Genomic DNA, 24,418 nt, shown 5'->3' on the forward strand with positions numbered 1-24,418 from the left:
ATTTAGAGCGAGATTATCGTGATAAATGTAACGTTTTAAAATAATTTGTGATTCATTGCGTTCATTTTTTAAAAAGAATCATATTTTATGCTACTACTGTAGTATGCTCAATGTTTATGTAAGGAATTTTATATAGAAACATCATTTTAAAGGAAACGTTTCATTATATATTTCACGAATGATACGCAATGATTTGAATGAAGTTTTTCCATCTTTTTGAGTGAAGATTAAAGTTGGTTCATTTCGTCCTATAACAATATTCAAGGTTAAATAAAAAATCACGAATTAAATTGAGCTTATCTTAGAAACAATTGCTCTCTTAAATTGACACATGCATGTCGTACCATAATTGTTGCCTGCATCATAAAATGTAATTTAAATTACCGTAGTCGATTCATAAGTCCGTAACTCACAATTAGCGGAGTGATGGGCAGTCAGAGAAACTGGATGAGGGAAAATTGTACGTACATTACGTGTTGCCCGATAAAATAATTTCATTGTCCTCGAAGATATCAAAGGGATAACTTCGATTATTTGAACACACTAGAAAATTCGTTTATCTTAATGCATTTGACGATAAGCAAAATCTGCAGACGGTTCAGCCTTAAAGGGAGATTTATCGTGATAATGCGAACGCGTCGTAACGCGTGCACCAAGAAAGCCGCCACCGAACGTCGTGCTAAAAAACTCATTAAAATACAGATACTCCAAGTTCGAATATAAAAATGGAAACAATGTCGAATCCTTATCCAAAAAAGATGCACGACACGTACGAGGACGAGGAGGAACGGAAACACTTTCAACGAATCGTTTCTGCCTTCAAATATTACAAGTAAGTAGTCCGCAAAAAATCGTTCTCGTTCTGTTCGCTTTAATCCTCGAGTCATCAATTTACCTTATCTCTGTTACCTTTATTTTCTTATATTGTTCTCCCTCGTGCGTAGTGCATTCGATAGCTTGGCATAGCATTATTAGCGATTTTCTGGTTGACGTTAAATACTATAATTAGTATTACTTAACCTTCGATTATGCGGCATTGCACTGTGACATTTTATTTGTAATGTCTCATTAATATGATATTATAGAAATTGTCTTTTAAAGATGCAGTAACTTGTATTTGGTAGAAATTATGCATATGTTTATTTAATATAATATTGTTGTTTTATTCATCAATAGTCTCTTAAAATCACTGTCAGAGCTGAATTAATAGTTAGGATATAATATAGGAGTAATGAGTGTGATTTACAATTTATTTAATGATATTTTTTTTTGCAGAAATCATTCAATGTTGAGGGTAAAAAAGACAGAATCCTATTTACTATCACTTCCAGCTCATCATCAAAAACTTCTGTCAAAGTATAAGGAACACTTACAAGAAGTCAAGAGGTGTATTGAGAACAATGATGAAATAATCAAGTTAATCATAAAGGATGTAGCACATATTTTTGAAAATGTGAGCCCAGCTAGTGCACAGACTGACAGTGTAAGAAAAGTTTACCTGGTGTGTGGCATGTATATCCTGTTGTACAATATTCATGTTCTTAACACTATGAGCAATTGATTCTGTTAACATTCCTAGATGTAAGAGAAGCATTTTCATAAACATCATCAAATAATCATTAATATCATTCTATTTAAGGCTAAAGTTATAGCCTAATGCAAATGTAATCATGTTCCTGTTAGTCTGTATGATATAATAACCACTAATTTTATATCAAAGAATTAACTCCTTGTATTTTTACACATGGCTACCTATATCTACAGTTAGATATATCAATTAGAAATTTCTTATCCATTTCTTACTCGAGCTTGGATTTTTTTTGTCATCTTAACAAGCCTCTTTTTTTTACAAAAATATATTCTATTGTACAAAATATAGGTAGGTCTGATTGCAGACACTAAATCCTCGTCCAGTAATGGCTGATCAGGAAAAGGTGCAGGCTACAATTAAGCAACTGGTCCGTGATTGGAGTGTAGAAGGCACTGAAGAACGCACAGCATGTTACCAACCTATTATAGATGAAATCTTGAATCAATTTCCTTTGGAGTATTGGTATGAAACATACAATTTTATAGATGCATGAATACAAACAAAATATTTTCCATTAAAGTAGCTGTAGGTTCTTAGAATAGATACTGTGTTACATTAAAACAGAGTTCAGAAAAGTATGAAATGATAGGTAAATTTCCAGTACACCATCAGAAGTGCAAATTCTAGTACCTGGAGCAGGTTTGGGAAGACTTGCATATGAAATTGCGAGACGTGGATATACTTGCCAAGGAAATGAATTTTCTCTCTTTATGCTTTTTGCATCACATTTTGTATTAAATAAGTAAGTACGGATGGAACAGTTGAAACAGTATTTGTAATACATGAAAATACAGTAATGCTTATTAATATCTTTTAATGCTTTCAAAGATGTAGAGGTGTAAATTCGTATCAAGTCCATCCATGGGTACATCAGTACATGAATAATTTAAAACCAGAACATCAGACTCAAGCTGTTTTTTTTCCTGATGTAAATCCTAGTGATCTTCCAGAAAACGCCCAATTCTCTATGGCAGCTGGAGATTTTCTAGAGGTAGGTTCTATATCTTAAAAAATAAGGGAAATATTAAATTGTTTCTTGCTACATTACAGGTTTACACAGAGGACAATCATTGGGACTGTGTTGCAACATGTTTTTTTATAGACTGCGCAAATAATGTTGTACAATTTATCGAAACAATCTACAAAATTCTAAAACCTGGTGGTATCTGGATAAATCTTGGACCACTGCTCTACCATTTTAGTGATATGCCAATGGAAGATTCAGTAGAACCAAGTTATGACGTTGTTCGTGATGTAATTCAGGGTTTTGGATTTCAATTAGAGGTACTTAATAGTTTACTAATGAATATAGTATTGTTTAATATAATGTTGCTATGTATTGCATTTTTAGAAGGAAGAAACGCGTGTGAGAACACGTTATGCGCAAAATGTTAACAGTATGTTACAATGTGAATATAATAGTGTATATTTTGTATGTCGGAAACCTAAAAGACGTATAGATAACGATGTGAATCATAGAAATGGTTCTGAAAGCAATGGAATGCAAGAGCAGGAGAACTAATTATATTGACGACCTAATGTGTTTCATTCGTAAGGAAAACTGATATAACTTGTAAATGCATTACGTGATAGTTTCATTACTACAAAGGCAAAGCTGTTATACTGTATAAATACAAGTCAATATTAGATAATTTGAATTTAAAAATGAAACAAAAATCTTTAAAGACAGTTAAAAATTAAACTGATATTTTTTTATCAATAATTTTATTTCATTATAAATAACTACTAAATATATTCGCTCTATTGTTAACAAATTAAATAACAATAAAGTGATCAAATTATTTTTTTAAATGTAGACAAATTGATTCAAGTTCTAAGTAGTATCCATTCTTTAGTGATAATAACAGTTTTGCAGTTTCCCTTTTGAGTTTAGTACTTGTGATTTAGCATAATCATGAACGTTTATTGTTTGAATTATTTACCAAATATCGTAATAATATGAAATAAAAAAAAGATTAGATTTGGTTGCATGTATATACTATGCAATATCCTTTATTCGCGATGCTCTCTTTCATTCGTTTTATTGGACTGTCATCCAGATCACTATCAATGACATAAAAAATATATGTTAATTCTAAATATTTTCAGAAACCACTGTTGCCTTATCCAGTTTTGTTTTAAATTGACAAGTGTTAGTACCAAAAAGGTAGTGCAATTTCAGAATTTTTGTGGTTTTCATGTTGATATTTAAATATTTTTTTCTGCCTTTTTTTGTTGTATAATATATCTTTACAAGGCAAAAAATGTCGCACAAATTTCAATATTAATATTTCGTGTTATGTTACTGTAGAAAATGTTTATGGATGCTATGAAGTAAAAATTTACTTTACAATATAAAATACATGCAGGCCAAAATTATGTATAAAATAAGCTAGGCCTAAAAATGTTGTCAATGCATTTTTTATTAAAGAACACAGTGGACAATTTTGTTAATATATTTATTACCTCATTTAGAAAGTTATATTATTTTCAAGCATTTATGGTACAAAAATAGATAATGGAAAACGTGATACCAACATATTTTTCTGTTACAAACTTTTATTAAGATATTGTACAAATAATGCTGCAATTTGATTAACTTCAATTTGTTGCATTTTACTGTAGGTTAAAAATTGTCTTCGTAATCTCATAAGTTGTGCTGTGGTACATGAGTTCTGTACTGTTAAGTCATGCCCTGGTATCTTGAATTCACTTTCAATACCCAATTGTTTGGCTGACAGTATTGCCTTTATAAAAAAATAATGTAAATTGACTTCATTCTTAACATCTTGTGGTGTCATTATAAATTTCATTAAAATTAATTAGCAAATAAATATTTTCAAACAACTTACGTTAACAACTTCTTGAGTTACTGAATCCAGTTCATACAAATAATTTGTAGACGACAATGGTGGCTAGAATATAATGTATGTTTTAAAAAGTTAAAAGAAATATATATTTTTAGAACTAACTTGTTAATTTACAGAAATACTAACACACTGAGTGCTTAAATTTGGTTTTGGTGCTTTCACTTCATATAGTGATCTATAAATTTCATCGAACTTTAATTCATCCTCTGCTGAAACCGCAAACAGTGGTGCATCCCAACGATTTTTACTATCTGGTCTTTCATACCTGTATGTTATATTATATACTTGTTATTATATGATAATAAAAGAACTATACTGTTCAGCTTTCAATATTCTTATTTACCTCATTACAAGCGCATCAAAAATCTCTCTACTGTATCGCTCGCATTCTGGTCGGTTTTCATTCCATAACCATGCATGTTCAATCGGTAGATCACAATGTATCGTGCATTGTGGAGTTTTATATAACTTTGTCATACAATAAATTTCGTAACGATATCCCTTAATGTAATTACTACCATCAATTATTAATACATCATTTGCATTTAACATCCGTTGTGCGGCAGACTTTATATCGCTTCTCACACTTTTTTCTTTTTTAGAATCTGCGGCAAATAGTCACGCCATTGAACACAAGTTGGTAACCATAAACCGTACAAATCGTATCAACAATAATGTAAAAGAAAATCTAACCAGCGTAAAATGTATTTTTATCATAGCCTGCTTTAATCACAACGTCAATCTCAGTGATAACCTCTACCTTTTTCCCCGCTTTATTCTCAAAATAATCCTTTAATTCAGAACTTCGCGTTGTTTTACCACTACATGGTATTCCAGTTATAATAATTAGCGGCATTGTGCGAAAATTATTTCCAAACTAACGATTCCACGTAAATATCTTAATCCGTAATGCACAAACCACGGGCGCCGCCATCTTAAACTATTGTTACCCAATTTTGCATTTACATAAGCAGGTATCATAAGTTTGAATAAAAATGTATGTATATATTAAAATAGTAAGAAACAAATACGAAAAGTGATCGAATAATAAAATAAATTGCGAGAAAAATATGAGGAGTACAATGACAATACAAATTTATCAAATAAAACAGAAAGAAAAATGTGTAATTGAATTTCGCCCCTCACGACCCTTTAAAGCAGATTACCCGATATACGCAACTGCATTTAGGATTGCAGAAAATTCGGTGCACGAGTATCCAGCTAGACCAACAAAATTTAATAAATATTATCTTATACAGTATCATGATACAGAAACTTTCAAACATCTATATATCTCAGAGATCTTAAACACTTTTAAATAAAATGTATTTTCTGAAATAAAAAATTTTAATGAAATATATCATGAATTCGATTTGGCTAAATTTTGAAAATACAATATATTAAAATAGAGTACAACTGATAAATAACTATCTTAAAAGAAATAAATTCGATTATTACTGATAAAATTATTATTGCTCTTGAGATATCTTTCAATGTTCGTATGTATATAATACGTGCATATGTATCTAACACACAAATACTCTTGATCGCGTAGTATGTAGTTGTCAGCAACAGGTTTTAGTCCCATCCTTTTTCGGAACGTTACCGGTGTTAGTTTTCTTTGTCTCGCGGATTAAGTACCGTACCACAGTCTTATCGTAAGTCGAGTGAAAGCTACCTACTAGGCCAATAACCCGGCATTCGCATTAGTTTTCTCAACAATGAAGGTGTTCGGTTTACTATCAGTGATAACTATTTTATTTCTCGTTATTGACGATGCTGAAGGTGAGTACACATTCTTCGTCTGATACACCCTATCGCCTGATCTGACCGTGAAATAATGTTCACGATCGAGTTAGGTATTCCTCGTGCGAAAGGAAACCAAAAGATCCCAGAAGTGTCGCCCGCTCCAAACAATGAATCACGATGCATCTATATTTAATTTACAGCTTTCGTGTACATATTCGAAGTGTATCAAAGTAATTTTTAGTGTCGACATTCGGGGGAGAGTAAAACCGACGGGAAAGAAAGCCTGGAATGTGACATTTTCTCCGGCGCGGCATCTTGTGCAATGCAAATATCTGACATTTCGATGTGACCTTCGTTTAACTTCGCTTGTTAAAAAAAAGTAACGGGCCAAAGTGCTTGACTTTCACTTTCTTTGCTTAAACAATCATTCTGGAGTGATTTATTAAGGCGTCAACTAGTTATCAGTTTCTCTATTCTTAAAATATATTATGTGAATCACCTTTTCCGTCTTAAATAGCTACAGTAGGAAATTGTGGTTGAATATTTGGCTGATGAATCAGTTCTTACTTTTTGAGCAAAAATGATTGAATCTTAAGTACACATTGGAAGAAAACTGAATTCGCGGTTGAGGATTAATCATGAAACGATCGAAATATCTTTATAGACCACTATTAATTATATATTGATTTTTATGTAAGCTCTCCTGAGGCCAAAGCACAATAAAGTGGTAGCATGCTATGTCGCATCGTGGGCCACGTACAGAAAAAAACATGGCAAATTTGACGTAGAAAATCTTCGCCCAGATCTCTGCACCCACCTCATATACGCATTCGCCGGCTTAGATCCCACCTCGTGGACCATCAAGAGCATCGATCCTTACAATGATATCGAGAAAGGTAGATCTACATAATTCTTAACATCAAAGAAATATTAATTTCACTCTGAAATAAATCGATAGTATATGACTGATTCTTCATAATAAAATAAAAATTTGAGTAAAAGATTTAAAATAATTAGGGCGGCGATAACAACGAATATCATATTTTACTTTTTTCAGGAGGAACAGGAAACTACAGGAAAATGACTCAACTTCGTAAAGAATACCCTCACTTGAGAGTATCTCTCGCGATCGGCGGATGGAACGAAGGCAGTAAAAACTATTCGGAGCTTGCTTTATCGCCAGAACGAAGACAAAAATTTATAGGCAGTGTGGTCGAATATCTTGGGTAAAAAATCGAATCTCTATATCAGATTGATACTTTGGACGACAATTTTTTTTTACGATCAACTCTGTTTCAGGCAATACGGTTTCAACGGATTTGATTTAGACTGGGAATTCCCTGGAGATCGCGGTGGTTCTCCAATAGACAAACAGAACTTTGTTTTGCTAGTAAAGGTATAATTTTACAAAATAATAATGTATGATATTTTTTGTATATTTGTATATTGAATTTTAAGACTGCAACCCTTATCGTAATTAATAAAAAGATGAAACTTTCTGCTAGGAACTTAAAGAAGCGTTCAAAAAATCAGACTACTTGTTAACAGCAGCCATAGGCGCCAGTAAGAGAATTATTGACCTGGGATATGATGTTCCCGAAATTTCTAAATACCTTGATCACATCCACGTGATGGCCTATGATTATCATGGCACATGGGATTCAAAGATACTTCCAAATTCACCGATGAGAAGCAAAGACGGCCTCAGCGTGGTAAGAACATGTCTGGAACCAGTGCAACAAACAACAAATATTGTCTTCGCAATTTAAAAAATGCAAGGTTTTTTATAGGAAGATACCATTAGCTATTTGCTAAGCAAAGGTGCGCCTCCTAGTAAATTAGTACTTGGTCTACCTATGTATGGAAGGACTTTTATATTGGCAAGTAAATTGAATTCTTCTCAAGAGAGTCCGATCAATCAGCGCTGTTTGCCGGAAGGATTCAGTGGCCCTTATACTAATCAGAATGGTTTTATGGGATATAATGAGGTACGCCTGAATTTTGAAACGTTTCCTTACCTTAACGGTGGAAAAAATTTCGAAGTTCCATTCTATGCTACTTCAAGTAGGTACCGTGGTTTTTAGAAAAATATATCTAATGTATGCTTTGCAGATATGCGAGGAAATAGTTGCTAATTCAGAAAATTGGAGCACAGGGTGGGATATTGACAGCAGCACACCTTATGCTATCAAAGAGGACCACGTTATTGTATACGATAATCCAATTAGTATAAAGACAAAGGTTAGTATTTCGCAAAGGAAGTTGTACCTTGAATTACGTGATAATGTGTACTACATTTTTTAGATCGAATATGCAATGAAAATGAATCTTTCTGGTGTGATGATTTGGAGCATCGATACTGATGATTTTCGTGGTAGATGCGCGGAGTTAGCAAATTCCTTGGATCCAACGGACAAGACCTTCCCCTTAATGAGATCAATCAATATGGTTCTAGCAAATTCGACTAATAAGATTGAGCCAAACAACCCGAAAAGTCACGCGTCTTTCCCACAAACTTGTTTTTACTGTTTTATGATAGTACTTGTAGTAGCTCTGGCACGCTACGTTTGAAGAGAGTTTACGATGAATGACTAAATTACCAAAAATGCCTCGATAATAATTCGACAAGCTGCAAGGACTGATTTATGATCTCTATTAATTCCAAAATGCAGTTCCAAAATAATCTTTTTTTACAGTCCATATAAAAATATAAGTGCAACGTATAAGAAATGTCAGAATTACTGATAGAGACTATGTATCGCTAGAATGATTACCATAAGTGTACATAGAAATAAAATAACTATATAAAAAGAAGAATTTGTAAGATACTATTCTTTTAATGAGACATATACGATCGACAAAAACACGACCAGTAAAAAAAATTCATTGAATCTATATTAAAACCGATAAAATTGTCATTCAATGTCTCTTTCATTGTTTTCCTGTTCTCTCCTTCAAGCATTGAATTTTTTGTTAAAAAAAAACTTTCCTTAAAACGTTTTCAGACCACATTTACTCAAATCATCTTTCAGTAGATACCTAGTAATTTATGATACCTAAAAAATTCCTAAAGAATAAATGTATCGTTAATCGCTGTAAAAAGTACTTGTTCAAGACGATCATCGACTTTTGAAGTAAATACTTTTGCAGTTATAATAAAAAGGGGGGACAAGAAATATGTCGATATGTGGGAGGCTGGCGCCAAACTGCATATTGGGCAAGATCAATAAAAATACAGAGAAATTTGCCTAAGGATATTTGATTCTTCTCCATGAATTATTGGAGCTGACTTGCATATTACATTAATAAAGACGTATAACACGACAGTGGATTTCATGATAACCATGATAAAATTTACAAAGTTCTATAAATAACAAATTTTTATAATAAATTACGAAAAAGACTACAATCGTTAGTATACTCGATCACCTCTAATCAACGCTTTTCAAATATTAGAAAATTATACTGCTCAAAGAGGATAAAAGATTATTTGTTTCCGATAATTATCTTTAACAAAAACACTCGTATGAAAAAGAAGGCGGTGCCGAAGAGATATCACGTTGCTCCAGTTTGAAAGTGAATGTTTTTTATGAAAAAAATGTAGGTCAATAATTTCGGGGTCCAATACACGTACAAGGATCGATCATTGAGATCGAGTTACATTCGAGGGTTACGTAAAGCCTACTTTTGCTCTCAAAATTGGACTGCTTTTTGTCAACTAAGAGGTAAACGCCCAAATTTATGTAGCATACTGTAATCATTTAACTACATAAAAAGTCATAGTGTTAATCTTTGCAACTAGTTCTTAATACGATATTCATTAACAAAATAATATTAAATAATTGTTTCTCCCTATTCATCCAAATAAAATGTTTCATTTCTTTCCCTTCTCAATCAATTTTTTATAACATCTATGAATGCTGTACATCTTCTTGTTGAGTTATATGACCAAAGAGAAAATGAATTACGAATAAGTTGAATAAACTTATGAACCATTTAACAATACAGAAACTCAATCCGATTTCTTCGTCTTTCAATGCCGATCATCGAGGAGAATCTTAACTTACTTATTGGACACCCGATTCCATCGAAATCAGTCTTTGACCAACGTTCGAATCGAAAGGAACTACCGAAATCCTCGATTGAATCTTCGACTCTCACCTATATTTAAATTTATTGCGAGAGAATAATTTTATATTGTGTAACCTAATATTTACAAAAAAAAGAGAACATAACTATCGGTCTATAACAATCAATAATTTAAATCAGTTATGCGGTAAATTTTAATTAAAAGCATTTTTATTAATACTCTATCGACATCTGTCTTAAAAAATGTTTCGTCAATTCATCCTAATTGCAAGTAAGTATTATTGAATTTATTGTCTGTTAGAGTTTCTCAAAAATCTTCATTTTTTAGTTCTATTAGGAACGGCTTTCGCTGGCCACTATTTTAACGCAGACGGAACACCATACGATCTTTATCACAATTTGCACTTACCTCATGATCCACCACTTTACCCAACGTATCAAAGAGTACCTCGTAGTAGTTTTTCTTGCGATGGTCTAGAAAATCAATTATGGGCGGACGTTAGCACACAGTGTCAAGTAAGAATAATCTAAAATACAGATTGTTTAATAATTCGAGAGATAATTCAAGGAATAGATAACATCTTTCTTGGTATAAACTGCAGATATAAGAAAAAGTAAAAAATGTATTGATGTGTCGCAATTTTTGACAATTGAAACAATCTGCGCAATGGTTTTCAAGTTTTACTCTTAATATAAAAAATATATATTTGATAATTATATAATAAACAGTGTATATAATATGTAAGACGTATAAAATTATGAATCATTTAGGCTTATCACCTGTGTCAGAATGGACGTTTAATCTCAAGCCACCTTTGCGTGAATGGGACTCTTTTTAATCAACAGTTCCAAGTTTGCGATCAGTTTTACAACGTACGATGCGGCAGTCCTTACGGAGACTTATAATGACAATAACTGTAGTTATATGTTTATTTAAAATGTTTTTTTAAATGTATTAACACAATGTACAATACCACAGTGTAATATTTTCTAATAAAAAATGTGTTGGAATGATTAAGTTTCTGTAACTTTAGAAATTACGTGCCTTCTTACCTTTGATTCGTTCTTCAAACTTCGAGTGCTTTAAAATCGATCTATCGATTGCCATAGGGAGAATGTTAAATATATCTAAACATAATGAAAATGTATAGGATGTTTTGTAATATTTAGAATTGTACAAATTTTAATTGAATGCATAAATTGTAATTTATTTGTATAAAAAAATGTAAAGCTTAAGAGCAGTTACGCTATTTTCAACGAGATTATAAATTGCTGAACACCCTATGGATAAACTTACGTTAGGAATATTTTTGACAGCGCAAACTTGTCAGACGCTCCAGTTTCAAGTAGATGACATTTCAAACAGTTTCAAACTTGTAAAAAACATGGCGTTTCTCGACAAAAGTGATTGTTATAGTGCTGCACCATTTTGGCAAAATGGGCCAACACCTGGGGCATTTCATAATTTTCCTGGAGGCTCAACTCAATCCGGTGTTGGAGGATTTCAAAGATCACAGTAAAGTATTTTACTCTATATTCATTATCCATTAAAGTTATTCTCAAAAAGTTGCATGTCATGTTGATTTTTATGAATATAAACTAAAGATATTTGTTAAATAATTAAAAATATTACAGTTGCATATTTTTCTGAAGTAACAATTTACTCCAAATTTAAATCTTCCAAATTATATTCATATTTCGAATCATTCAATAGAATTCTAACCTTAATTTAATACTGCTGTTCGCATAAGCTTGTCTGATTTTCCAATTCATGTTTAACATTATTTCTTTGCAGAGCTCCAATGACAACTGGTACTTCTGTAATTGGAATTCAATTTAAAGATGGAGTTCTCCTAGCAGCAGACATTCTTGGATCATATGGATCATTGGCTCGATTTAGAAATCTTGAACGTGTAATGAAAGTCAATGATAACATTATCCTTGGTGCAGGAGGTGATTACGCTGATTACCAATGCATTAAAAGTGCTATCGAAAGTAAAATGTATGCATTCCTCATTGTTTTATAAGTATTCTATAATCTTCAGTTAATTTTATAAACTATATTTTATAGTCTTCAAGAACAGTGTCTAGATGATGGCTTATCTTTAAAACCGAAGGCTCTACACTGTTGGTTAACTCGAGTAATGTACAATAGAAGGTCACGTTTTGACCCATTTTGGAATAACTTTGTTATTGGTGGTATAGAAGGTGATAAGCTGTAAGTATATTATTTCATTCCTAGTTTTTCAAATATAAATATAATATTTACATAAATGGTTTTTACAGGTTTTTAGGTACAGTGGATAAACTTGGTACAGCTTATAGTGATGGAGTAATTGCAACAGGATATGGTGCATATATGGCAACACCTATTCTGAGAAAAGCCTATGAAGAAAACAAGGAAATGAGTAAAGAGCAAGCAATGGAGTTAATGTACAAAGTAATGCAAGTCCTGTTTTATAGAGATGCACGCTCTTTTCCAAAAGTAAGTTACACTATTAATTAAAAAAATATACTACAGAATAGAAGAAATATCGGTTTTTGTTTTTAGTATCAACTTGGTATAATCACAAAGGAAGGAGGTGTTGAAATACAAGGACCATTAACCCTAGACAGTTACTGGGGACCTGCTATCATGTAAAGATGCACATAAATAAACTCTTTCTTAATAAAAATGTCTATGACAGAAATCTATTTAAACAAATGTTGTTTAACCTTTCATGGATATAATTTATTGTGGATGAAAAATGATAAATTTTGTACAAAGATTACAAGAAATAGATAGTGAAATAACTCTACAAAATTAACGAGTCAATATATCACAGCCAGTATCGGTAACTAAAATAGTATGTTCAGCCTGAGCAGTACGCGAATTATCAACTGTAACAGCTGTCCATCCATCTTCTAAAATTTCAATTTCTTTACTACCTTGACTTAAAATTGGTTCAATGGTAAATGTCATTCCTGGTAACATCTTTCCAGTAGTATTATTTGCTAATAATAATAAAACAATGTTATGTTGCCTTAATACATCTAAATATAATAGTAATAATAGTATAACTTACCAAAATGTAGAATATCTGGTGGTCCATGAAAATAAGTACCTATACCATGTCCTGCAAATGCTGGAACTATAGAGTATCCATGTTTAGTTGCTGTTTCTTCAATAATATTTCCTATAATAAAAAAAGAGTATATAAGTATACTTCTTTATATCTTAATGATTACAGTGATTACCTATACTGCAGAAATTTTCATTTGGTTTACAAATTTCAATAGCTGTTTTTAAACATAACTCTGTTACACTTATTAATCGTTTAGCTTCTTTATCACATTCCCCTACTTCAAACATTTTTGAACAGTCTCCATGATAACCATTTAAAAATACCTAAATAAAAAAGAAAAGCTGCAGATTCACATATAAAAATAATTAGGAAATTGTAAAAACATATTTCTACCCACTGTCACATCAATATTGAGTATGTCTCCTTTTTGCAGTGGTCGAGTGTCTGGAATACCATGACAAGCAACATTATTAATGCTAGTACATATTGATTTTGGAAATCCTCGATAATTCAGTGGACTTGGATAGGCTCCATTATTTATAATCAATTCATGTGCTATTGCATCTAATTCATCTGTAGTTATACCAGGCTTAAAGAAAATCTGTTAGTACACTGAAATCATACATTGAATTTTGTTCCATGGAGATGTAGTATTTACCTTTACATATTTTTGTAGATGACTCAGTACTTGTTTAGCAAAATTACAGCTATCTCTCATACATGCTATTTGATTTTTATCTTTAACTTCAGGTTTCTTTGGTCCTTCCCTGGGCATAGCTGATTGACTATACGATGGTTTGGGAATACATGATGGTACTTTCCTAATTTCAGAAACGGTCCATGGTTCAACAATTTCATAATTTCCAAAAGATTTATTTAGAGGTTTCCGCCCTGTTATCTAACAAATTTACGTATGGGTTAGAAAGGCGATTGTACGCTAAAAACTATATTTACAGAGACACACATACATTTACCCCTTTTTTAAAAAAATTTTTAATAAACATTTTTAAAAGATATATGTAATTTGTATTTTCGTTCAGTATTAGTTTATATTAAGTACAATAATTTATTCAAACGTAGATGATACTGCATTTAAAACTTTGTACCTATCACGATTTTATGAATGAAATTTTTATTCTCATTTCGCTAAAATTTAGCATGACAGTTTTTATATAAAAAAAATCAAGCAAAAAATATAATGTACTCCAAAACGAGTTTTTAAAATTACAAATATTACGAATCAACTAACGTCATACTAGTGGTATACTATTAACATTACTATGCAAGAATCAGCTGATATGCACGCTGTTCAGTGGAAAACATCGTACGTTCGTCATTTGAAGTATGAATATTATGAAGTCGTTTCGAGAAGTGTTATCCAATGCGAAAAACGTGTTAATACTGACCGGTAGTGGAATATCTGCAGAATCTGGTATTCCTACGTTCCGAGGAGCTGGTGGTTTTTGGAGGAAATACCAGGCACAAAATCTTGCAACTCCAGAAGCATTTGCTGCAAATCCGTCTTTAGTATGGGAATTTTATGAATATCGCAGAAGAGTAGCAAATGAAGCCAAACCTAATAAAGTAATCCAACACCTCAGTAATACAAATGACAATACTCCTAACAGGTTCCCGTAATCATATTATTATAGTAATCAGTCTTTTTAGGCTCATGAAGCAATTGCAACCTTCCAAGAACATGCTTCTAAAGCAGGTAAAACTGTTACAATTATAACACAAAATATTGATGAACTCCATCAAAGGGCTGGAGCAAAAGATGTAGTGGAGCTTCATGGTTCTCTTTATAAGACCCGTTGCACTGTGTGTCATGAGGTTGCTATTAATAAAAATATTCCAATATGTCCTGCGTTGGAAGGAAAAGGGTAAGGTACAGTAAGAAATATTATTACATAAATTATATGTTTATTGTACATACACACATTGTGTATAAGTATATATATGTATGGTTAGATCTCCAGATCCAAACATTATGATTTCTAATATTCCCAAAGAAGATTTACCCTCATGTCAGAAAGAAAACTGTAATGGTTTATTAAGGCCTCACATTGTATGGTTTGGTGAAAGTTTGGATGAACATGTACTTAAACAGGCCTGTAAGTACTTTCATGAGTAGATACTGCTTAAATATAATGGAGTGCAGTAAATAACTTTGCAATAGCATTAGCTCAAATGTTATGTTTCAACAATATATTATCAAATTATAAAATCACATACATATACTTTTGATATTTTGATTGTAAAGATAATATAAATACATAATATGTTATTTTATTTTAAAATACTAGTTGATGCTGTTCAAAATTGTGATGCCTGTTTGGTGATTGGTACATCTTCAATTGTGTATCCTGCAGCTATGTTTGCGCCACAAGTGGCAGAACGTGGTATTCCTGTTGCTGAATTTAACTTAGAAACTACACCCGCTACGAGGCACTTTACGTAAGTTAAATTCAGAACTATTTCATATACTTTACATGTACTTTATCTATATTTACGTACTTTATAAATAAAATAATAATACTCTTTAAATATAAAAATATAATATATAACACATGTCATAACGTAATATAGTAATTTCACATTTAAAAAATTAAATGTGATTACATGCAAAACACTCATTCCTAGTTGTAAGATTCTTCTATTCCTTCCCTTAATCGTTTTGCATTATTTTTATCTGAAACGACATAATTTTGTATACATTATATTAAAGGTATCACTTTCAAGGCTCCTGCACTACTACAGTAACAGAAGCTTTGGAACCTTAGGTTTGTATAAAATCAGATAAATATTAACAGAATATTTACCTTGTACTAGACATACTTCAGTACTAAGTCCAAGCTTATTTAAATATTCTAGCCATAATCGTTGTTTTGTTGAAAGAGTATCTTTAGGACCTTTTACTTCAACAATCTTATGCTGTAAAAAAACGATACATGAACGATGTATATTTAATAGCTATTAAAAACATGTTTTGTATGACATACATAAATTTGGAATGAAATAACATTCTTTTCAGTATCATTAAACATAAAACCTACATGCTTAGTATCAATGTTCCACACAATTAAATCAGGAAATCCAGCCCTCCATAGCTTAAAATTACTGATAAGTCTTTCACAAATTCCTATGATACTTTGAATTCCTAAACAATAACATATTTCCTGCAAATAAAAATTATACAATGTTTTATACGTTTCTACATTCCTATGATAAGCAATAAAAAATAGTTGTACATTTCAAATGATAAATACATACTTTCAACTGTTTACTATTTTTTAGCAAATTTAATGGCATTATAGATTGATACTGGCTGTATTTATTATATCTTATTTCCATCATAGTACAAAACGATTCTAAATCGAGCTGAGTAATTTTCTGACGCTCCTCGTCTATTTGCTTTCTTCTATTTTCATAGAAGTATTCAGTAAATAAATCTTCTGGTGCTTCTTGATAAGGTGTTATGAACGTTCCAGGAACGTGTATTTCATAAATTTGTTCCCAAAATAATACAGAAAATAAAAGAATGGGTAATGCACCCTCACAGTGCAATCCATCTGAAAATTCTCGCTCACAATAATGATGTAATGCAAGATTTTCTACAGATCCATAATACTGACTGTCAGTATTAGATTTTATACACCAAACAGTTTTGTTCCCTCCACCATTTCTAAAACTATATGAAATTGTTTTAGTTGCTTATATAATTATAATTGATTTATTCTTAAAAAAAGGTGTTACAAATAAACTTACTTGGGCATTAATGAAGCATCTATAATGTTAGTTGCAGGCTCATATTTTGGTATTAGATTAATATGATTATCCAATACTTGTTCAAGTTGAACTTTAGTAATTGGTTGTACTCCTGTCTTCTTTTTAAGGATTTTATTTCCTCTTTCTATAAGTTCTATTTTATCTACTTGAATTAAATTTTCATTTAAGGCTTGCATTATGATCCCTGCACTACTTTCTACGTTTTTATGATGAAACATCTCAATAAGAGCTAATTCATTATACCATGCACCTTTTCTTGTTTGCATATGACAGTCTTGATTTATTAAAAACCATAAGATTTCTATGACTTGTTTCTTGTCTTTATTTTTTTTAAATGCATCTACAGATATCGAAAGTATTTTTAACCATATATATCCAGGCATAAAACGTCTGACATGCATAGGAAGTACAGAAGTTTTTAATCTGTAAAAGTTAAATTATAATTATAATTAATAGTGAAATTTGATTTAATAAATTAGCATATTTTATAGTACCTTGATGATTCAGTACTTAATATTGTTCGCAGTGTATCCAAAGCTACATTTCCAAACTCTCGTACTTTTTCCCAATTTTTTTTTTCAATGAATTGCAATATACTAGACAGTGTAGATTTAGCATTAACATAACTGTAAATATAAATTAAATATCTGTATTATTCTACTGTTATTATTAAACTTTAAGTATTTAAAATGTATAAGAAACTTACAGTAATAGATGTAGTACATTGGGAAATATTGGAAAACAATGTGAATTAATTTTTGGAAAGACTCTTTTCTGTTGATAAATTTCAGATAATGTAAAAAATGTATCTCCAGTACTTTTTTTTGGATCTTCATTTGGTATGAGTAGGGTCAGTATTTTATCAATAATGTCCCATGTTGTTTCAGTTATACGAACACAGTAATCTAATAAATTCAAAATATGTTCGTTTAAAATAGTTCCTGGACTCTTAATTCCTAAATATAAGGGTTTTCTCTTGGAAAATTTTATTAGTTCCCTTATACTATCTTCTTTTTTTCCACTAAAAACAATTTTCATATTTCGACAAAGTCGTCGAAGCTCTTCTACTTGAAGTAACTCAAGTATACTAGACAAGTTTTCATTTTCAATATTAAATGTGCAAATAGACCGTGAATCAAGAATTTGAAAGGTGTTCTTTAAATCAAAATTCATTTCATTCTCATATTTTATGTTACTTTTTCTATGCCATGTTCTTTTTCTGCTTATCATACGTGACAAAAGCATTTGAGCTTGTTCAGGAAGAGTAAGAATAGAGTAAATAAAATCTAATTCCTTTTCATCAAAGTAACCACAATTAACAGGATTTGACAGAACATTACTGATTATAAAAATTAAGGTTTTTGATTTGAAGTCTCTTGGATAAGTTACTTCCGTTAATTCATACTTCACGGAAGTTTTAGTATTTATATCACTGTAGGTATAATCAAATGTATTTTCAGAATATACAGCTTCTAAATCAAATTTATTTTGTTGAATAGCACCTTGCTTTGCTAGATTCATATTTTCAATTGTTTGTACTACCATATCATTATGATCAGCATGATTAGAAAAAAGCTTCTTTGGTGTGATATTTCTAGGTGATTTAGTGGATGGTACTTTTGGAGAATAATTTGATTTTTTAGATGTTGGAGTAGAATCTCTAGAACGTGAAGAACTATTTTCATTCAGTTCCCTTTCTACTATGTTTGTTTCCTTTAATTGCACATTATTGTCTGATATCTTTCCATTAGCAATTGAAGTGCTTTTTAATTTTTTTGGTGCCATTAGTGGCCTTGATGTATCAATAATTGGCGACAATGGATGATCAATATCATTTATCTCTTCAGATGGCTCTATTGAATCTTCATTTTTATGGAATGATAAATTGTTACTTGGTAACTCTTCATCATCTTGGAAGAATACTTTTATTTGTTTAATATCCATATCATTTGTATTATTAATCTCCTCATATAATGCTATACAATCCAATTGTGCAGTAGATTGTATATTGGACTGTGATAATGAAGTGTCTTGTCTTTTATCATTATTCTTCTTTCTCTGCAAGCATAAGGTAAAAGTTACAAGTATATTTTCACATATTTAAAAAAAAAGTTCTTCCTGCATGAATTATGTTTATAAAACATAACAATTGACAGAATTTGAAAAAATTCAAATTGAAAAACAATTTGACAGAAACTTTATTTCTAATTTAGTTGACAACATTAGTATAACAGACACATTTACTCAAAAGAATATTAGGAATTATTAGAACAATTTTTTCAGACACAACATATCAAATAAAATAAAAAACTATTTCGTTTACGAAAGATTATTTCAAAGAAAAATCATTTATTATCTAAATAATAAAATATTATCTAAATAATGCTCCAATCTGACTAGGATAAATAATTAATACAAGTAACTTACATTTTTCGAATAAGGCGTATTTTTCGTGTCAGAACATTTTTTTGCGATGATATTTGATTTTCGTCTGCTACTAGGTTTTGATAGAAAATAATCATCTATCCGCTTTTGTTGTGCCATGTTTAACGTTTTACACTTCATCTGTGAATTAGTTTATTTGTCATACTTTCTTATTTCTTTTTTTATTTTTAATACTTTTTCATCAACTCTCAATTCTATTACCACTCATGTTTTGCGATGTTCTCATCAGTTCTCATGAATTCACTGTGAATACTATGCATCAAAATGTGTGAATCACAGATTCACGCAATGTGATAAGAACGATCGAATGTGATTCGCTGATTATCCACGTTCACTAAAATGATTTAAAAGAACCGTAATTTAAAAAATATAAAACTCTAACTGAAGATTTTAATGAAATTTGAATTAATTGTAGATTCAAAATGCATAGGATATGTATTTGTAGAAATTAGTACAAGAAAATTGAAAGAATTGCAACAGGTGTTCTTTTTTGGTTTGATAGTTGCCACCACTGAAGATTAAATAAACATAACCTACAAATAAAGAGGAATGTATATCCACGCCTATATTAATATACATAAATGGTAGAATTTAAATTGAAAATGAGTAAAATAGAAATTTTTTACCAGACTGTAGCATATGGTATAATATTTATATATAAAATGAAACAAATATGACTGATACTTACTAAGTAGAATCCATGTATAAAAATGTGTACGAAATAAATTAATTTACCTGAAGTTTTCATTTATATATTCCTCACCTACATAGTGTCATTGTAATGATGCATAAAAATACTGACGTAAAAATTACTTTCCCATTTTATAGGTAGGATATCTTAAAAAGAAAATTATTTTTACGCGATGTAATCGAAATTTATTTCCAGCAGAAATATTGTTTTCTTAAATTTTTGTTCATCCAGTCTATATTCATGGAATATTTTCTTTTTTAACAGCATGTTCTAAATATAATTACGAACCATATTTTTGAAACAGATGTGTCATATTGTAAAAAATAAGAAACCTGCGTACTTCGTTAATATATATAGCACAATAAATGTACAATATAGTATGTACATAAATAAAGTAGATAAATAATATGAATAAAAGGTCAATCTTGACCCATTAAGATAATTTGCGCAAAAATGTAAATCACAAATTTTGTTCCAATAAACTACCTTTTGCCACATATATGTACAGATACAATAATCAAACTGTTTATAATTCTGCCAATTTTTTAGAATGACATAATTCGAATACATTTAATAGTCAAATTGCAACCCGTAGATTGACATATATACACTGAATTGGTTACATTATCTAGTAGATTCAAATGTTAATCACATTAATTATGTATATTAATACTAAACAATAGTCGAATTCAGGTTTCTATATGTAATTTATAGGAAATATATAACTCATCTGCCTGATAACATCTCTACCGTTTTAGTAGTTTTTAGCAACACGAAAATATAAATAAATCTAAGCACTTTCCATGACATTCAAAACGTATTGCAGTTAAGGAAACAATTTTAAGCTTCTTACTGTTATATACTATACAAAAGCATGAGACTAGAAAACTACAAGTATGGATTACAAAAGTGAAAAAATTTAAAATTTTAACGGTTCGTAAACAATAAATGTAATCTACGTCTTAATTCATATCTGATATTTTATTTAGACCAAATTAAATTTGATACATGCATTTAGCGAAAGGTGTTATCAGGGGACGAGAGAATAAATGATGGTTGTATCGAAGAACAAATGAAAGGGTGTCTAGATCAAACATTCTAGATATATAGAACTTGATATCTTCCCCTTGCTATAGTTCTCCGACTATACAATCTTGAGAAAAATTCTCTATACTCTCGCCAAACTTTCGTTCGAATCAGAGCTTTGGTTGGAGCGTTTTTTTTCCAATTAAATCTTCCTGTCGCACAGCGACATAGAAGTCCTACTGTATTCACAGAATAAAATACACGTATAATAGATACACCGCACTTCGACGTTCGTCGACATTATCGTAAAAGTTTTGTAACACTCAGAACTTTTTTAAGAGCTTCACGTTAAACATTATATCTGTAAGCTCATTCTTTCTTTGAATAATTTTTTTTCCCCTTCACACGAAACGATATAATAGATCTCGTTCAATCGCTCTAAATAGTTGCATTGATCCGGCTTACTCCTACTTACATGATACAGTATTGTTTTCCGCGAATGCAACAAATTAGGTAAACACGAAGTCTCACGATTTAATTTGACCGAATTATATGTATATGTACATATTTTACTTCTTAATCTCACCGATCAACTACTATAAATTATTAAAATTTGTATAAATAATAAAACATTCTGTTAATATTGCTAACTAATACTTTGACTATCATTTTAGTACTCGCAGTTGAATTGATTAAAATAATGATATCGGCCTTTCTGTCAGTGGAATTTCGTGTTTGCCAAATCAGAAAATGTAAAGCGAACTCAGTCTTTGGTTGGAGCGATCAAACATTGAAGATTTTCGACGTTTTATTTGTAAAGTAGCTATTGGGTCAATATTTTTAACATTAATAAATTTTATATAAAAATCCATGTACCACTATATTTCGTTTAAAGCGTTCCAACTAAAATAAACAAATGGTTTTTACAAGTACATTCTTGGGAATTTTCTTTTCCGCACGATATCACTCGTCTTTCTCAAAATCATATGGCGGAAGATTTTCTTCTTGACTCAATAATTGAAATTCAAAGACAAAATGAACGTAATGTGAACGCAACTAGATGGTGTAAAGCAAATCGATGCAATTATATGTATGTAAATCTGATGAAAAAGTGACAAAAAATACTTCACGCTCAACAATGAATTTGAGAAAAACGAGAGAAATAATCAGATATCTAAAGTATGTACAAATGTGGCAGAAATTAGATTTCACAAAATGTTATATAATATACAGGCGAGTGAAGTTCTTAACAAAATAATAAGTCCTATCCAGGATAAAATTTCTTTATTACTCCTCCTCTAAAATCGTCCTGAATTCATAAATTTTCATACACATCGCTGTGCGCCTACCACAACAACATTAATTACAGTTATCTTTTAGTTAATTACCTAAAAGTAAGAGATACAATAAGCGTAATTATTTTTATATTTACAATATATCTTTTTTTTTGTTTCTTTCTTATTATGATTTCATGAAGTCTCCCTAGAATTTGCAACATTTGCACCATTACATGTTTACTTCTCCCTTCGTCTCGCGTTACGGCTTGCGAAAGAAATTTCTTATTGCATGCTAAAAAAAGAATTTCTGTGCTTTAAGCCCGGAAAACCAACGACTATTTATAAAACTCTTCACCATGGCCATTTACAATAGAGTTAACATAAAAACTTTCAGTTCAAATGGCTAGGAGTATTGATCTCGATCAGTGCCTACAGATTTTACATTACAAATGAGACCCCTCCTAAATAATAAAAATTATACAACAGATACTCTTGACATTCGTCATTCCAAATTCATATTTGCGACAGTCTATTTTGAATACCTATTACTATTTATTTTTACACGCATTTCTTCTATCAGCCACACAGAAATATGAAATGTGTGATTATGAGTAAAAGAAAAATTCTTTTATATAATGGTCTAATACCTTTTTCTTTTTGTTATTTTTCAATGAAAGTATATCATCCTCAATATTGTCAATTTTTTTACAAACTTATATTTTCTTTGTCTTTTATGTATTAAATGTTGTATCTCAGTAGATAAATGAAAAGGGAGACAATAATAACAATAGAATTATTAAGAGGAAGAGAATAGCGCGCACATAAATGTACGTAGTAGAAATTATTCATGAGTTGATTTCCTTTACAAAGAATTAAATTTCGTTAACAAAATCATATAGCGAAGCATATGAATTATGTATGAACAACATGCCAAAACATCTTAATCTCAGTTTTCACGTAGCTATACCAGTAGACTTTAAAATCTATTTGATTACAATAAATCATAGATGCATAAATAACAAAAAAAGACCTTACTTTTGTGGCAATAGTATTCTCTGATATGATAATATGTATTTGTTCTATGCAGGGATTTAATAATCCTTTATTTGAAGCTTAAACATAGGCTTAGCTATTGTTCTAAGATTTATATAATTTATCCACTTCGTTTTGTAATAAATTCTACTGGTATGAATAAAATTATGTAAAATAAGTCCTTTCCCCAAAGTACTATTATTGAAACTCTGTTGCAAAATATTTAAATATTGTTTTTCAGTACATTCGTTTCCTGTACAAAATTGGGAGTTATAACCAGATTTATTTCAAAGACAAGCCAAACATATAATAATATGTTACGAGAAGAAGATTGATTCTTTTATATTTTGCATGGCAAATAAACTCATTAAAGAAAAATAAAAGACATGAGAATTTTTACACATTTTTTTTGTAAATATTATAAATCCTAACGTGGTGTCATGAATTCGTCACTTTGTAATATATGTTTGTATAATACAAGCTTCCCAAACGCAACATTAGAATCTAAATTTACACGTTATAATTGCATATGAAGGATGATTCATTATATATTAAGAGTACAGAAATGCATGGTTTAATGATCAATGAAATAATTAAAAACTTTCTTTATCATTTCAGTAACTTTAATGCTAATTCAAAGATAATTATTGTTAACAATAGTTTTCTTATTTCACAGCCTGGAAGCCTTTAACATATTACTACTTTGTTAAGAAATAAATTGAATAATACCTTATTATATTTAAACCAAATCTATATACAGTAATGAAATAATTATACAAGCCCACAGTAACTGA

The 24,418-nt window shown here is 30.5% G+C and overlaps 8 protein-coding genes across 11 annotated transcripts; 5 read left to right on the top strand and 3 right to left on the bottom strand.

The window, feature by feature from the left end:
• The first annotated feature begins 370 nt into the window (after nt 1–370).
• Nucleotides 371–4,442, top strand: LOC143184029 (carnosine N-methyltransferase). 2 transcript variants are annotated; one of them, XM_076385958.1, is made up of 7 exons: nt 371–832; nt 1,276–1,501; nt 1,896–2,053; nt 2,193–2,333; nt 2,420–2,582; nt 2,642–2,875; nt 2,943–4,442. In XM_076385958.1, exons 1-7 carry the CDS (start codon nt 726–728, stop codon nt 3,111–3,113), a joined length of 1,200 nt encoding a protein of 399 aa, XP_076242073.1. In that variant the 5' UTR covers nt 371–725; the 3' UTR covers nt 3,114–4,442. The 2 variants fall into 2 exon arrangements, with proteins under 2 accessions (XP_076242073.1, XP_076242074.1); XM_076385959.1 differs by having other exon boundaries at nt 375–832; nt 1,276–1,483.
• LOC143184030 (protein KTI12 homolog) lies at nt 4,032–5,360 on the bottom strand. Its single transcript, XM_076385960.1, has 5 exons — nt 5,222–5,360; nt 4,805–5,066; nt 4,588–4,726; nt 4,444–4,506; nt 4,032–4,338 (listed from the first exon to the last, which is right to left on the bottom strand). Exons 2-5 carry the CDS (start codon nt 5,011–5,013, stop codon nt 4,141–4,143), a joined length of 609 nt encoding a protein of 202 aa, XP_076242075.1. The 5' UTR covers nt 5,014–5,066; nt 5,222–5,360; the 3' UTR covers nt 4,032–4,140.
• Nucleotides 5,064–8,781, top strand: LOC143183395 (putative chitinase 2; the record flags this gene model as incomplete). The annotated part of the gene is made up of 8 exons (XM_076384920.1): nt 5,064–5,097; nt 6,909–7,106; nt 7,268–7,436; nt 7,510–7,606; nt 7,716–7,922; nt 8,001–8,198; nt 8,323–8,451; nt 8,515–8,781. Coding segments are annotated over 8 exons (1,299 nt in total), but the record flags the coding sequence as incomplete, so codon positions are not given.
• A 1,761-nt stretch (nt 8,782–10,542) lies between these two features.
• LOC143183396 (U-scoloptoxin(01)-Cw1a-like) lies at nt 10,543–11,205 on the top strand. Its single transcript, XM_076384921.1, has 3 exons — nt 10,543–10,570; nt 10,628–10,815; nt 11,071–11,205. Exons 1-3 carry the CDS (start codon nt 10,543–10,545, stop codon nt 11,203–11,205), a joined length of 351 nt encoding a protein of 116 aa, XP_076241036.1.
• A 450-nt stretch (nt 11,206–11,655) lies between these two features.
• On the top strand, nt 11,656–13,003 carry Prosbeta7 (proteasome subunit beta type-4). The gene is made up of 5 exons (XM_076384620.1): nt 11,656–11,815; nt 12,095–12,301; nt 12,371–12,517; nt 12,586–12,784; nt 12,851–13,003. Exons 1-5 carry the CDS (start codon nt 11,685–11,687, stop codon nt 12,938–12,940), a joined length of 774 nt encoding a protein of 257 aa, XP_076240735.1. The 5' UTR covers nt 11,656–11,684; the 3' UTR covers nt 12,941–13,003.
• On the bottom strand, nt 13,004–14,482 carry LOC143183160 (methionine aminopeptidase 1D, mitochondrial). 2 transcript variants are annotated; one of them, XM_076384616.1, is made up of 6 exons: nt 14,333–14,482; nt 14,023–14,262; nt 13,762–13,953; nt 13,537–13,687; nt 13,365–13,475; nt 13,004–13,293 (listed from the first exon to the last, which is right to left on the bottom strand). In XM_076384616.1, the coding sequence occupies exons 1-6, from the start codon at nt 14,366–14,368 to the stop codon at nt 13,103–13,105; spliced, it is 921 nt and encodes a 306-aa protein (XP_076240731.1). In that variant the 5' UTR covers nt 14,369–14,482; the 3' UTR covers nt 13,004–13,102. The 2 variants fall into 2 exon arrangements, with proteins under 2 accessions (XP_076240731.1, XP_076240732.1); XM_076384617.1 differs by having other exon boundaries at nt 14,339–14,464.
• Nucleotides 14,483–14,654: 172 nt separating this feature from the next.
• On the top strand, nt 14,655–16,231 carry LOC143183161 (NAD-dependent protein deacylase sirtuin-5, mitochondrial). The gene is made up of 5 exons (XM_076384618.1): nt 14,655–14,948; nt 15,033–15,247; nt 15,336–15,478; nt 15,671–15,821; nt 16,093–16,231. Exons 1-5 carry the CDS (start codon nt 14,709–14,711, stop codon nt 16,145–16,147), a joined length of 804 nt encoding a protein of 267 aa, XP_076240733.1. The 5' UTR covers nt 14,655–14,708; the 3' UTR covers nt 16,148–16,231.
• Nucleotides 15,820–19,827, bottom strand: LOC143183158 (fanconi-associated nuclease 1). 2 transcript variants are annotated; one of them, XM_076384615.1, is made up of 8 exons: nt 19,581–19,827; nt 17,860–19,211; nt 17,648–17,779; nt 17,133–17,576; nt 16,638–17,055; nt 16,421–16,543; nt 16,187–16,298; nt 15,820–16,056 (listed from the first exon to the last, which is right to left on the bottom strand). In XM_076384615.1, exons 1-8 carry the CDS (start codon nt 19,716–19,718, stop codon nt 16,004–16,006), a joined length of 2,772 nt encoding a protein of 923 aa, XP_076240730.1. In that variant the 5' UTR covers nt 19,719–19,827; the 3' UTR covers nt 15,820–16,003. The 2 variants fall into 2 exon arrangements, with proteins under 2 accessions (XP_076240730.1, XP_076240729.1); XM_076384614.1 differs by lacking the exon at nt 15,820–16,056 and having other exon boundaries at nt 16,119–16,298.
• Between the last annotated feature and the right edge of the window lie 4,591 nt (nt 19,828–24,418).

The sequence above is a fragment of the Calliopsis andreniformis genome, chromosome 9 (genome assembly GCF_051401765.1).
Source record: "Calliopsis andreniformis isolate RMS-2024a chromosome 9, iyCalAndr_principal, whole genome shotgun sequence".
Taxonomy (NCBI): domain Eukaryota; kingdom Metazoa; phylum Arthropoda; class Insecta; order Hymenoptera; family Andrenidae; genus Calliopsis; species Calliopsis andreniformis.